Below are 13369 nucleotides of genomic sequence, written 5' to 3' on the forward strand. Positions count from 1 at the left end.
GAGCCAGAACCAGGTCAGAAGCCTAAGTGTGGGTGCCGAGAGAGGGGCAGGTTACATAAGGGGAGGGGCTTTGTATCCTGAGTCTTGGACCATACTCTGCCAGCATTTTCTGAATATTGTCTCATTTAATATCAGTTTGTACCTTCCATTATGCTGAGAGATTACCTATAAGCTCTCTCGAGGCAGGCAAGCCACCCTTACCCTGTGTCCCCACCCAGGTTCCTGCACTGCTACTGTCAGGAGCTATGCACCCCTAGGTTAGTTCTGACAGCGTTCCTGGAAAGATAAAATAATTTAATTCTAATGCTTTGGGAAGTATCATTTGGGGGCAGTGTGGGGCACAGAAACCACGTAACTAATGAGTGCACCACACACCGCCGTCGTTTCTGCCCAGCTGGGTAACCACAGCCTTTGCCTGATCGCACAACCCTGGCTCTGCTGGGACTCACTTGCTTGACAGGAGACATGGAAGGAGTGAGTGACATACAGGACCGTTCTGCCCGTGTTGGAGGTGGGAACTCTTGCTTGCCTGCAGAGGGGTCCTCAGACCCGAGCCCACCTTAGCAGGGCAGGGGTTCCCAGTCTGGTGCCTCTTGGATTCTTTCCCACAAGCTGCCTCCTGATTGGAGAACGCTCTCCCAGGGACCAATCAGAAGTTAGCAGCTTCTCCCAGGATCTGAACCCCAAGCCTTTCAGGAGACAGTGACCCCTCTGGCTGAGATTCTGGCTCTCTGCTTCTCCACCCACATTCCTCCTAGATCCCTGATACCCAGGAACAGCTGGGGTCTTTACCATCTCCTAATTTGGGCATCTGGAGGAGAAGGATGGAGTCGAGGGCCGCTGGGCGTGCCTGGGCATACCTATGAGCAATGCGTTTAATTCAGTGTGCCCTTTGCTGGGGCTCCCTTCAGTCCCCCTCCCTCTCCAACATTCACCCCTCCACCCGCCCTTCAGTCTCCATTCCCTTAACGAAAAAGCCACTTCCTCAAATTGCATAGCCCCAGGGTTGAGTTCAGAAAGAAAGGGCCTGAGGGTGGGGTTCAGAGTGCTTCAGACCCCACCCTGCCACTAGATGTCACGGTGCACCTTGGCCTTCAGGACCATACATTGACCTCTACCTTGGCACGTCTTTTGGTGTCGCAGGCTGGAGCCCTAATCCTCTGCCCCGTCAGCCCATTGTCCTTCAACCAGGCACATCCTCCCAGCCACCGGGAGCCACCCAAATCTCCATCCATAAACACCACACAGATCAGTCCTCTCCTCGCCAGTCCTCTCACGCCCCATCCGGGGTCTTCACTACTGGCTCCAGCTCAGTATGCTCAACGCTGTCTGGGGCAGCCAGAATGCACTCCCAGATAGCCCCATTCCAGGCTCATGCTGTCGCTCTCATGCCTGGGCTTAGCATTCTGGTCCCTGCCAGGGCCACAGTTCCCCCCACTCCACCCCACTCCCTATTTCTCATGGCAATGTGGATCTAATATGGGGGGTGTCCAGCTTCCAGAAGGTGTTCAGGAGGCTCCTCTCCACCCCCTGGTGTTGCCAAGATCTTTAAGAAGCCTCAGGGTTTCCTCTGAGAAGCATTCTCCGGCCCCAGACTGGCTTTGGTTGCCACCTATTCACTCCTGCCCTGTCCCTTCGGCTACTCCTGCTCGCACTTTCTGCCCCTCGGAGCTGGAGGTGAGGGGGAGCGTCCAGAAAGGGGAATTTACTGAATAAAAGAATGAACAAGCCAAACACGGAAAACAGGAATTGACAACTTGCGGGCAGAGGGGCTTGGAGGGCGGGGCCAGGCTTGACGGACGGGTTTGCAGATCCAATCCAAGAGGAGTCCGGCGGGAAGCCCCGCCCACGCCCCGCCCCCGGCTGCTGCTTAAGGCCGCCGGCTGCTCGGCAGCGAGCGCAGGCGCAGCAGCGGAGGGCTTACCTGCAGCAGGTGCTTATTCCTGGGAGCAGCACGGAATGCAGCCGCCTATACGGGAAAATATGCTGCGGGAACGGACCGTGCGGCTGCAGTATGGGAGCCGCGTGGAGGCGGTGTACGTGCTGGGCACGCAGCTCTGGACCGATGTCTACAGGTGAGCCGAGAGAGAGTTACCCTCTCACCTACCCTTCACAAATCTTGAGACCCTGGACCTGGCTCCAGTATCCAGGTTGCCCCTCAATTCGAGATCCTCAGAAATCCAGAGAGAGTCCAGGCCAGGATCCACTTCCATGCAATCCTGAGGCCCCTCTAAGACACACAGTTACAGCCCCTGTCACAGCCTCCTCTCTGAGACTACTCCCTAAATCTAGCCTTCTCATGACTGGTCTTTCCAGCCCCTCTCCTGGGTGACTTTAACACACATGGGCTCTCTGTAACACGCCCCTTTCACTCCCCCATTCCTTCTTGGCTGACCTTTCACCCCAGCCCAGCCTCCTCCACCAGTGGACTGCCTACCCCTGCAAGCAGAAACAGCCTGGGATGTGCTGGGGACTGACTTGTCCAAAGGGGAACTGCCCACGTGGAATCTGGCCTGGTACTTATCCGATTTCACCCTCCGGGGGGTTGCTGGTGGTTGCCTGTCCCGGGGCACTGGCTGTGAGCTGTGTCCCCAAATACCTTTCCTGACTTCACCCTGAGATCAGAGAGGGGTCACTTTCCACCCGCTATGGCCCTGGGAGCCAGGGCCCGTTTCTTCCCCATTTTCTCTGCCCACACGCTCGCTCGATGGGGGTCAGGGTACCTGAGACAGAAGGCTGAAGGAATCTCGCAGAGTGTGTCCCACAAACCCAGAGAAACTGATAGGGTATAGTGTGGGACCTAGGAAAGGTGCTATGGGGAAGGAGTAGTCTGAGCAGCCTGAGAGGCCACACTGAAGCCACCATCTGCTCCGAGCACTCTCAGTGTTCTGCCTTGCGAGGGAGGAAGGGCTTCATGCTGGAGGGAGGGGCATGCCAGATTCTGTGCCTGTACATCCTCTATGGGCCGTGTTCCCAGACCATTCTGACACTAAAGCGCCTGACTCTCCCGAGCCTCCCAAAGCCCACCTAAGCACCCCCTCATGCTCTTCTGCCCGCTCTCCAGCTCCTTCCCACTGCTCGGCCACTTCACAGGAGGCCCCGGTTCCCGCTGGTCTCAGCAAGCCTAAGACGGGGCCCCTCTCTGCTCCTTTAGCCCTTAAGCCTCAGCCCCAGCCTCCACTTCACCTGGGCCTGGACTTCAGTGGGCCTTCATATAGACCCCAAAGCAGGATTATAACACAGGGGTGGGGTGTGGTCTAGGCGCCAGTGGCCTGGGAGGGTGCCCATCTCTCCCCACTCCCTGCTCTGAACTGGGCATTGCCAAGGGGTAAGCCAGGATCCTGGGCCCTAAGCCACAGTTGTCACCATGCCTGTCAGCTTGCCTGCCGGGGCACTGTGGGGACTCTCTGAAAGACTGGCATGCTGCCTCTGCTGGGGGCTAAGGAAGAAAGGGGGTCTGTGCCTAAGTCCTTGTCCTTGCTCCACCTAAGCAGAGAGAGGCCCAGCACAGTGGAGGGCAAGGGGACAGGTGTCCACTAGCCTCAGCCAGGACTCAGTTCACAGAGAGTTCCCCAACACCAAGAGTCAGCACAACCTAGACCATAACCTGCCCAGAGGAAGCTGTACGCAGGCCACCGTTGTCATTGCAAATGTTGTAATAGTCTACCTTTAAAAAAATAAGTTAACCAGACGTGGTGGTACACACCTGCAATCCCTACACACCAGAAGCTGTGGTCCGAGGACCACAAGCCGAAGGCTCATTCATACTACATAGTGAGTTCCAGCTCAGCTGGGGCCGCACAGCATGACCCTGTCTCAGTATACCCCCAACACATGCATGTGTACCTCAAAAAGGAGAAAAAACAGCCCGTAATCCCAGCACTGGGATGGGAGGCAGAGGCAGGAGGATCGCTGTATTATTCAAGACTAGTCTGGTCTACATAGTGAGTTCCAGGACAGCCAAGGCTACACAGAGAGACCTTGTCTCCCACCCCACCTCTAAGAAACACTCATAAAAGTTATTTCTTGTAATTAGTACTGGAAGCTGGGTGTGTGGTGCATGCCTTGAACCCAGCACCTGAGAGGCAGAGGATGTCCACGGATGGAGCCCTGTGAGCTTGAGGCCACGGCAACCTCCCGGCCAGACAGGGCTACCTAATAAGACCCTGCCTGTCTCAGAACAACCAAAAGAAAAGAAAAGGTGGACCTGGAGAAGTGACTTAGAGGGTAAATGTGTCGCTGTTAGCGTGAGGATCTCAGCTTGACCCTCAGGTTCCCATGTAAAAAGCTAGGTGTGGCTGTGTGCTCCTGTGCTCTGTGGGGAGCAGAGACAGAAGGTCGCTGGGGGCTTATCAGCTCGGTTCCAGGGTCAGTGAGAGCCCCTGGCAGAGAGTATCAGCATAGGACACCCAGCATCTTCCCCTGGCATCCATGTCTACTTATCACACCCACCTGCAACACATGCACACACATAAAGCACACACACACACACACACACGTTAGAGAGATGGAATTACTTTAATGCTCATGCAATAGTTTGTTAAGCCCAATGTATCCAAAGTGCCGTCGTTGGAATACGTGATCATGGAAGATAGTTCATGAGAAAGCTGCTGATCTTCGCCTGTGACGCTTTGTGATCCTTAAAGTTCATCTGGAGTGATAGTGAGCTGCTGGTTGCTCTGCAAGGGTCCCACAGTCACCTATGTTGATGGCCACTGTCCCGGATAGCACATGTCTGGACCAGAGACCCAGTATCTCTCTAGGTAATTCTTTGCTGAAGGGACTGTTCTGTAGAGTATAACGTAATGAGTGGTATTCCTGCCTCAGCTTACCCACTGTGAGTCGCAGCCTCACTCCTACACGATATGACAACCAAAAATGCCTCCAGACAATATCAGATGTCCCAGGGAAAGAAAGTCGTGTGTCAAGGGACCTCCTTCATCAGGACATGTCCAGTATCTGTAGGGACAAGCCTCTTCTCAGGTGGAAAGGACCAGAAGGGGTCTTAACACTAGGAAAAGATGCACTGCCCCTCTTGGTCCTGAATGAGACCTGGAAGATGCTTTTTGAGCATCCTGGTCTGCAAACCAAGAAAAAGAGGCTCAGAAAGAGGAATACATTTGCCCGGTGACAACCAGGACACAGGTGTGAGTCATGTACCTCAGAGCTCATGCTTCCCCCTAGCCACCCTCCACCCTGGATGGGAGTCCCCTGCCCCTTGAAACATTGACACCTCATCCTGCCCCACTTCTCACCGAGTCCTCCCTAGCTGAGACACAGGTTCTGGCTCAGGACTCCAAGAGATGCTGTCACCCCAGGGCCTCTGAGTAGATGCCACAGAGCAAGACCTGTGTGTAGCGCATCCAATTATGTAGGAAGGAGGGTGGGGACCCCTCATTCTTTCATCACGTCACAAAGGGGAATAAGCAAGCCCCACTCCACAAGGCTGAGGGTGAAGGGAAGGTGAGCCTCTTTCTTCCAGATCTTTAGGTCTTGGTAGGAATTGCCTGTCAGCCGGACACCAGTCCCCACCATTATCTCCTGTGGAGTGAGAGGTCTCTGAGGAACTTAGAAGTTGTTGGCACAGTAGAAAGAGACAATTTATTATTTATTTTGCTCTGTTTTTGGCTTTTAAAGATCTTATTATTATTGGGCTGGAGAGATGGCTCAGTGAGTGAGACCGGAGTCCAAATGTCTGCACCCACAGAAACACCGGTGCAGAGAAAGGAGGCTTGCAGGGGCTAACTGCCTAGCAGCCTAGCTCCAAGTCAGTGAGAGACTCCAATTCAACGAAATGAGGCAGGACTCATGCCTTTGATTCCAGCACTTGGATGGCAGAGGCAGGTGGATCTCTGTGAGCTCCAGGTTAGCCTGATTTACATAGTGAATTCCGAGACAGCCAGGGCTGCACAGTGAATTGTCTTAAAAAAAAGAGAGAGAGAAGGAGAGAGGGAGAAAGAGAGAGAATAAGGTGGAGATTGATAGAAAAGAGAAAAGTACACTCTATGTCATCTGGCCTCTGTGAGTCTGCACAGATAAACCCACATGTGTACACACACACACACACACACACACACACACACACACATACACACACACACACGAGAAAGAGAGAGCACTTGCCATTATTTACTTAATGTAGCTCCCTAACATTTATTGAACACCAGGCAACCTTCCGAATATTTACATGTCATTTAATATGTATGTGTAATTTGCATATGCCCCGCCCCCATACCGTCACGGGGGAGGGGGTTTGGGGGGGAAGGAGCTGTTATCCCTTTCATCCTTAAGGGACATAAAGTCAGACCACACGACTGAGGAGTGGTGGAGGAGCAGAGCCCAGGCTGCTCTCCCAACCTGTCTTCCTGAGGCTCCCAGTTTGATTGGGGGGCGTGGCTCCTCCCTGCTCTGCCCCTTACAGAGCCATGGGGCGAGCATGTGAGCACAGCGGTTGATGGTTGCTGAGTTCCTAGCATGATGGTTGCTGAGTGCCTAGCATGAGACTGAGCTTGCCATTTTCAACCTCAATAGGCAGGCCCTGTTGGATGGGTCCACGGGAGGTCAAGGGTATGCGGCAGAGCTTGGCAGAGCACCGACACTTGCTGCCGAGAGAGTGACGCCAGGCCAGGTCCCGTGGCCCCATAAATTAGAACAACACCCAGAGCCCTGGGCCTGGGACAGGAGGCGCTGCCAGGAGCTACTTAGGATTCAGGTTTCAGGCTGGTGCCCAGGAGTGGGAGGGCTGAGAAAGGACCTGGCACCCCACGTGCTAGGCTCACAGTCGCTTCACTTAGTGGGGCCCCTGAGGCTCTTCCTCGCTGAGCAGAGGTCCCCAAGTTAGGAAGACAATGTAGCCCCAGGAGCACACGTCCCCAAACACCAAGGTTTAGAAGTGACTGGCTCCTCTCCTGCCCACACATAGCCATGCTGGACCCTGAGCCCAAGAGTCCAGGACAGGAAGCCACTGTTGATCGTCCCCATTGGACCCCAGACTCTTATCTACAAATAAGCGGGATATCAGGGGGATCTTGAGACCCCCATGAGCCTCTTGATCAAGCCCCACTTAATCTTCTCTGGGTCCTTGCTTGGAGGACCATGGTGAGGACTCCAATCTATGGGCTCTCCCAGGCTCGCACAGTTCATTCACGCCCTGCCGTGAGGGTCCCGAGACCTCTCTGAAGCAAGGATGGATTCTGCAGGAATCTGTGTGCTTGTCTGTGAAATGAGATGGGTCAGGCAGGCTTTGTGGGGTTGTGTAAAGTATGGATTGAGAGCCCGTGGCTTGCAGTGGTAAATTCTCCGTAAGTTGTTGTTGTAGGTCGGATTGGGTATATTACAGTATACATATTACATCATGATAAACCAGTTACTGCCCTCAAAGTGTTCATGAGACCCATGGGAAAGACCCTGTTAGCATTTGGGGCGCTGGCTAAGGGAAAGAGTAAGGTGATCTGGCTGATGGGATCGGGGAAGACTTCCTGGAAGAGGTGGCAGCTATGCTGGGTCTTGTAAGACGGGCAAGGGTTCCTCACACAACAGATGATAATTCCCATGGGAGCAAACCCACCTGACAGGAAAGTGGACCCCATGCAGACAGTAAACAGGTAATTTCAGTGGCTGGGGCCAAAGATCAAGAAATGGGCCCTTTGGGTGCTTTGCTCGGGGATTAGATGTTGTTCTGTGGGTAGGAGGGAGTTCTGGAAGGCTTCTGAGAAAGGGAGTCACCAGAGATCAGACTGTTTCTTCCTGTGGACAGCACCAGCACCCTGTGATGGGTTCCTGGTAGACCAGGTAGAGAAGGAGGCAGGCTACATACATGCTAAGGTTTGCCTCCATCGACCCTGCCCCGGCCAGTGCCAGCCCTCAGGACTCTGGCCACCACAATAGTGAGGATCGGGCATGAGGCCTGGGCTGAGATCTCCCTCCCTCACCTCACCTCTGTTGCTGAGGGTGCTTACGGGGCTGGCACCCACAACTCCCCCTTCCAACTCCTCCAAAGTCTCGGGGGCAGGATGTCACACCCCGGCTGCCAGGAGCTGGGGTCACTCCAAGGATGAACCCCGGCTGGTGTTAATGAGGGCCAAGCCAAATGGACAAACTGAGAGCCAGAGGCCAGCAAAGAACAGGCACATCACACCCTCCAGTGTGCAGCTCTGTGGGCCTCCTCAGCCCTGCCAGGCTACGCCTCAGACCTTCTCCCGCTGTCTGAGACAAGATCAGACAGGCTGGGTGACTCCCAGAAGCCACACAGCATTTGAGAAGCTGGGCACAAATCTGCCTAGGCATTTCTCTCTTTCCATGGCCACTGTCCAGCCCCCAAGCCAGCGCCAACCCTCATAGCAGCCACCATCCCAAACTCACTTACTAGCCAGGTCCCCAAACTCCCATTATTTTTCTTCTAAAATCCCTCCTTGCTTGCAAGCCTTTAGTGACTTCCCTCCCTCAGGAGAAAGGCTAACTGCACCATGTCTGAGACTTCTCTCCCCAGTCATGACCACCCCCTCCTCCTGTATGCGTGTGTGCAAGCTCACTTGTGTGTGTGCACGTGTGCACTCACCTTCTGCCCATTTCTTCATGTGGGCCTCCTGGTCCCACAGCATCAGGGCAGCTTGGAGCTCGGAAGAAATCTTCTTGAGACAGAAGTGTACTTACCGCCCTGTAACTGATGCTGGGATTCCACACCCATGGGCTTAACTAATTCTGAATAAAGTTTAGACTCTTAGCTCAAATATTACATCCTCAGAGAACCTGTCTGAGAGCCCCCAACATCATGCACCCCATATTTTCAGAACCCAAGACCTTCACATGTTACGCAAGCACACTGCTACTGAGCTACATCCCCAGCCTGGCCATTCATGTCTCTATTGCAGTCATCACAGTTGGTCACATAATCTACAAAAGTCTTTCTCTGTAACTGGAATATAAGCTCCATGGTCGGAGAGATGTGTTAACTTTTTAGCCAGTTTTTCCTCAGCACCAAGAACTCTGCCTGGTACATAGTAAATGCTCAAGAGATGTGTGTTGAGTGAATTAAAGACCATGTGACCGAACCCTCCTCCTCTAGCCCCATCTCCATCAAATGGTTTTACTGACTGTGTGCCTGGACCAGGCCGGAGCTGAAACAATATGAGGGAAAAGACACAGCCTGCAGTGGAACACAGGCACAAATCCCCTCATGGAGAGGCAGGCATTGGGCAGACAGAGATTTGGGGGAACAGGGACTACAGTGCACAGTGAGCGGCTGGAAGTGCTTGTTTGCAAGCATGAGGACCTGAGTTCAGATCCCCAGCGCCCACACAAAAGCTGGGCGCAGCAGCATAGGTCTGTAACTGCAGCACTGGGAGACAGAGACAAGCGGGTTCCAGGGGCTCACCCATCTAGCCAAAACGGTTCGCTAGAGCTTCAGTGAGAGACCCTATCTCAAAAACTAAGGCAGAAATCAATACAGGAACCGGCATCAACCTTTGGTCTGCATATGCACATGCATGCGCGCGCGCGCGTGTGCACACACACACACACACACACTCGGGGTTAATAGATGTATATAATGCTCTGATACCAGCTTGGAACGTGTACTGGCTAGTTTTGTGTCAACTTGACACAGCTGGAGTTATCACAGAGACAGGAGCTTCAGTTGAGGAAATGCCTCCATGAGATCCAACTGTAAGGCATTTTCTCAATTAGTGATCAAGGGGGAAAGGCCCCTTGTGGGTGGGACCATCTCTGGGCTCGTAGTCTTGGTTCTATAAGAAAGCAGGCTGAGCAAGCCAGGGGAGGCAAGCCAGTAAAGAACATCCCTCCATGGCCTCTGCATCGGCTCCTGCTTTCTGACCTGCTTGAGTTCCAGTCCTGACTTCCTTGGTGATGAACAGCAGTATGGAAGTGTAAGCCGAATAAACCCTTTCCTCCTCAACTTGCTTCTTGGTCCTGATGTTTGTGCAGGAATAGAAACCCTGACTAAGAGCCGGGCGTGGTGGCGCACACCTTTAATCCTAGCACTCGGGAGGCAGAGGCAGGCGGATTTCTGAGTTCCAGGCCAGCCTGGTCTACAAAGTGAATTCCAGGACAGCCAGGGCTACACAGAGAAACCCTGTCTTGGAAAAAAAACAAAAACAAAAACAAAAAAAACCCCAAGAAACCCTGACTAAGACAGAACGCTAATCAGGAAGTGTCCATTTACTGTGTCTCCTGGTGCTAGGACACAGTGCAGACATGGGTCTCAGGGCGAGCCTTCCATCCCAGGCATGCTCTCTGTGAGACTCTCTCCAGTAAGCCAGGAGGTCAAAGCCACCCCACCCATTCCTTTCCCTCCCTCCATACTGTCCCACAGGCTCTAGGGACCCCAAGCCATCTGGAGCCCCGCGCTCTCGGGTTTCTGCAGGGGATTCTAACAGGATCTTCCCCAAGGAGGAGGCAGCCAACAGGATCCACATGGGACAATGGCGCCTTTGTGGCCTCTGCCAGGGCTCCAAGAATAGCTGTTTGCTTAGCCTCAAGCAAGGCTGGTGCAGGGCTGTGGGATGCCTGGGGCCCAGGAGCTCTGATGTGGCTCTGGTGTTAACCCACGAGATGTTCCTCAGGTTTCTTACTGGATCAGAGGGATGGAGGCAGGCACAGGGATGAATTCGGTCCTGAGGGAGTTTGCTTTTGGTGTGGTTTGCAAAGCATCATTATCTCAGAAAACCCCACTATGGAAACTTGATGTAAAAGCCAGATGAAGTGGTCTTATTTCAAGGAGGACAGAGCTTAGCACCCTCCGTTTGATTTCAGCCAAAAGACGGAGAATGGCTTGCTGGCCTTGCCAGGCTGTGGTCGCTCATGACTTTAGTCCCAGCACTTGGGAGGCAGAGCCAGGAAGCCTAGTCTACAGAGTGAGTTTCTTCAGGACAGCTGGGGCTAAGAAAAATTCTGTCTTGAAAACAAAACAAACAGAATGCATTGCTTGGCAGACTGCAGACTCCCAGCCACCGCCTCAGCCCACCCCAGGGCTAAGAGAATGACAAGACCACACTGTGGAAGATGACATCAGTGTTTCTCAAATGGTGGCCCCAGGAGTTTCTAGAATGTTCTTAGGACCCAGCAGTCTAAGCATCTAAGCTGTCAGGGAGGCTGCTGCTGCTGCTGCTGCTACATTTGAGAGTCACAGACTTGAGCCTCTGGTCCAGCCTAGCCCCCTGCTTCATCACGAATCTCACCTGGCCCTGACAGCCGAGTCCTGTTATGACAGCTCAAGCTTGTGGCCCCAGCGCTCCCGGCAGAGGCAGGTTAAAGGCCAGCCTGGTCTACATAGTGAATTTCAGGACAAGCAAAGCTACATATGAAGACCCTGTGTCCAAAAGAAAAATAGAGGTGGTGGTGGTGATGATGATGATGATGAAGAAGAGGAGGGGGAGGAAGAAGAGAAGACAAAGAAGAAAAAGAAGAGGAAGAGGAGGAGGAGGAGGAGAAAGAGAGAGAAAGCTTGAAAATTGAAACAGTGTGCAATGTTTCTGAGACTCTTGGACCTCAGATTGCTGCCCCCGCCCCCAGCAGCAGCTTTGCCTGATACATACTCAGGCCTGTACTGCAGTCATTTCAAATCCCACAAGAATCCTTCCAGAGCCCCCAGACCCACGGTGGTTCTTAGGAACCGTCAAACCTGGTTTACCCAAACTGCCAGTCCTGGCACCTCCACCCCCTGGTCGCCCTGGCACCTGCTACCTGTGCCCCTTTATTTTCTCTCTCACTTCTTAAAAGGCCACCATTCATAGTTGATTAGAGCCCCTGATGCCCCGTGCAACCTTCGCCATCTCCTAAAAGTCTCCAGACGGCCACCCTGTTGAGTTAGAATGTCAGGGTATAAATTGTCCTACATAGACTTCCATATCTAGCAGCCAGAGCAGCCAATGCCCTCCCTACCCTGAGTCTTGCTGAGTTCTCACAATCCCCAAACCATTTCTCCTTCAGCAGGAAGTCATGCACGAGTCCCAAGACATGGCCTTCAGTAGTCAGGAATTCCAGGCCTGGGGACCTTTGAGACAAAGCCTGGTTCCAGGGCCCCTCCCCAGTGGCACCAGGCAGGAGATGGGGTTCCAGGCCGAGCTCTACCTTTGGAGCAAAACCACCCTGTCTAGGTTTGTCGCTCACCCTACAGAGTCCCCTGCTCCCAAAGCTGCCCGCCCATCTGCCGAAGCATTAAGATCCCAGTAAGAATTCAAGGCCTCAAGTGGGGATGTGGGTCAGTTGGTAAAGCCCTTGCCTAGCATGGTCAAGGCTCTGGGTTCAGTCCCTAGCATAGCATAAGCCAGGTCTATAATCCAGTCTGTGAAGGTGGATACAGGAGAATCAGAAGTTTATGGTCATCTTTACCTACATGGCAAATTCAAGGCCAGCCTGAGCTACAAGAGACCATGTCTCAGGAATGAATGAATGAATGAATGAATGAATGAATGAATGAATGAGAGAATGACTGAATGAGTGAATGAATGGATGGATTAATGAATGGATGGATGAATGAATGAATGAGTGAATGAATGGATGAATTAGTGAATGGATGGATGAATGAATGAATGAATCAGAGTCTAAGTCAAGTGTGGCGCTTCATGCCTAAAAATTCCAGCACTTGGGAGGCTAACGTTAGAGGATAATAACTTTGGGGTCAGTCTGAGTGGCATAAAAATATCCTGTCTAGCCAGGCAGTGGTGGCGCACGCCTTTAATCCCAGCACTCGGGAGGCAGAGGCAGGCGGATTTCTGAGTTTGAGGCCAGCCTGGTCTACAAAGTGAATTCCAGGACAGCCAGGGCTACACAGAGAAACTCTGTCTTGAAAAAACAAAACAAAACAAAACAATTCCTGTCTAACAAGAAAAAAATGTTCCGGTCTTAAGGCTAAAGGCATGGTTGAGTATCTTGTGTGGGTTCCATCTGTAACACAGCAGAGACAGACAGACAGACAGTGTTGGACTCCAACTAAACAAGTGCAAGATTAGCCTTTCACAATCTCCTGTCACCAGCTGGTCATGGCAGCCTTGGAGGCCTACCCCTCTGGAACTCTCTTGCTGACACCCTTGAACCACCTAGCCCAGGCTCCGTCTGACCCTCTGTCTGTTCTTCCTACAGTGCAGCACCTGCTGGGGCCAAAACCTTCAGCCTGAAGCACTCGGAAGGTGTGAAGGTGGAGGTCGTACGTGATGGAGAGGCAGAGGAGGTGGTCACCAACGGCAAGCAGCGCTGGGCCCTGTCACCCAGCAGCACACTGCGGCTCAGCATGGCCCAGGCCAGCACAGAGGCCAGCAGCGACAAGGTACCATGGCCGGGAAGACAGTGTCCCAGGACTGAGGAGGCCCAAAGCCATGCTGGAATAGCCTGAGCCACAGAAACAGTGGGAGCC

The 13369-nt window shown here is 53.2% G+C and overlaps 1 protein-coding gene and 1 long non-coding RNA gene across 3 annotated transcripts in view; one reads left to right on the top strand and one right to left on the bottom strand.

Moving 5' to 3' along the window:
• The first annotated feature begins 1861 nt into the window (after positions 1–1861).
• The window catches only part of Padi2 (peptidyl arginine deiminase, type II), a 46251-nt gene continuing 34743 nt past the window's right edge, over positions 1862–13369 (top strand). The window contains exons 1-2 of one of the 2 annotated variants that reach the window (XM_006538632.4): positions 1862–2075; positions 13099–13282. In XM_006538632.4, coding sequence (XP_006538695.1) covers positions 1960–2075; positions 13099–13282 — 300 coding nt within the window. In that variant the 5' untranslated portion in view covers positions 1862–1959. The remainder of the gene's footprint in view (positions 2076–13098; positions 13283–13369) is intronic. The other variant, NM_008812.2, reaches the window with a different exon arrangement.
• Gm46719 lies at positions 4500–5380 on the bottom strand. The gene is made up of 2 exons (XR_001784481.2): positions 5256–5380; positions 4500–4788 (listed from the first exon to the last, which is right to left on the bottom strand). It is a non-coding gene; the product is annotated as a predicted gene, 46719 (long non-coding RNA).

This window comes from Mus musculus, chromosome 4 (assembly GCF_000001635.26).
Source record: "Mus musculus strain C57BL/6J chromosome 4, GRCm38.p6 C57BL/6J".
NCBI classification, from domain to species: domain Eukaryota; kingdom Metazoa; phylum Chordata; class Mammalia; order Rodentia; family Muridae; genus Mus; species Mus musculus.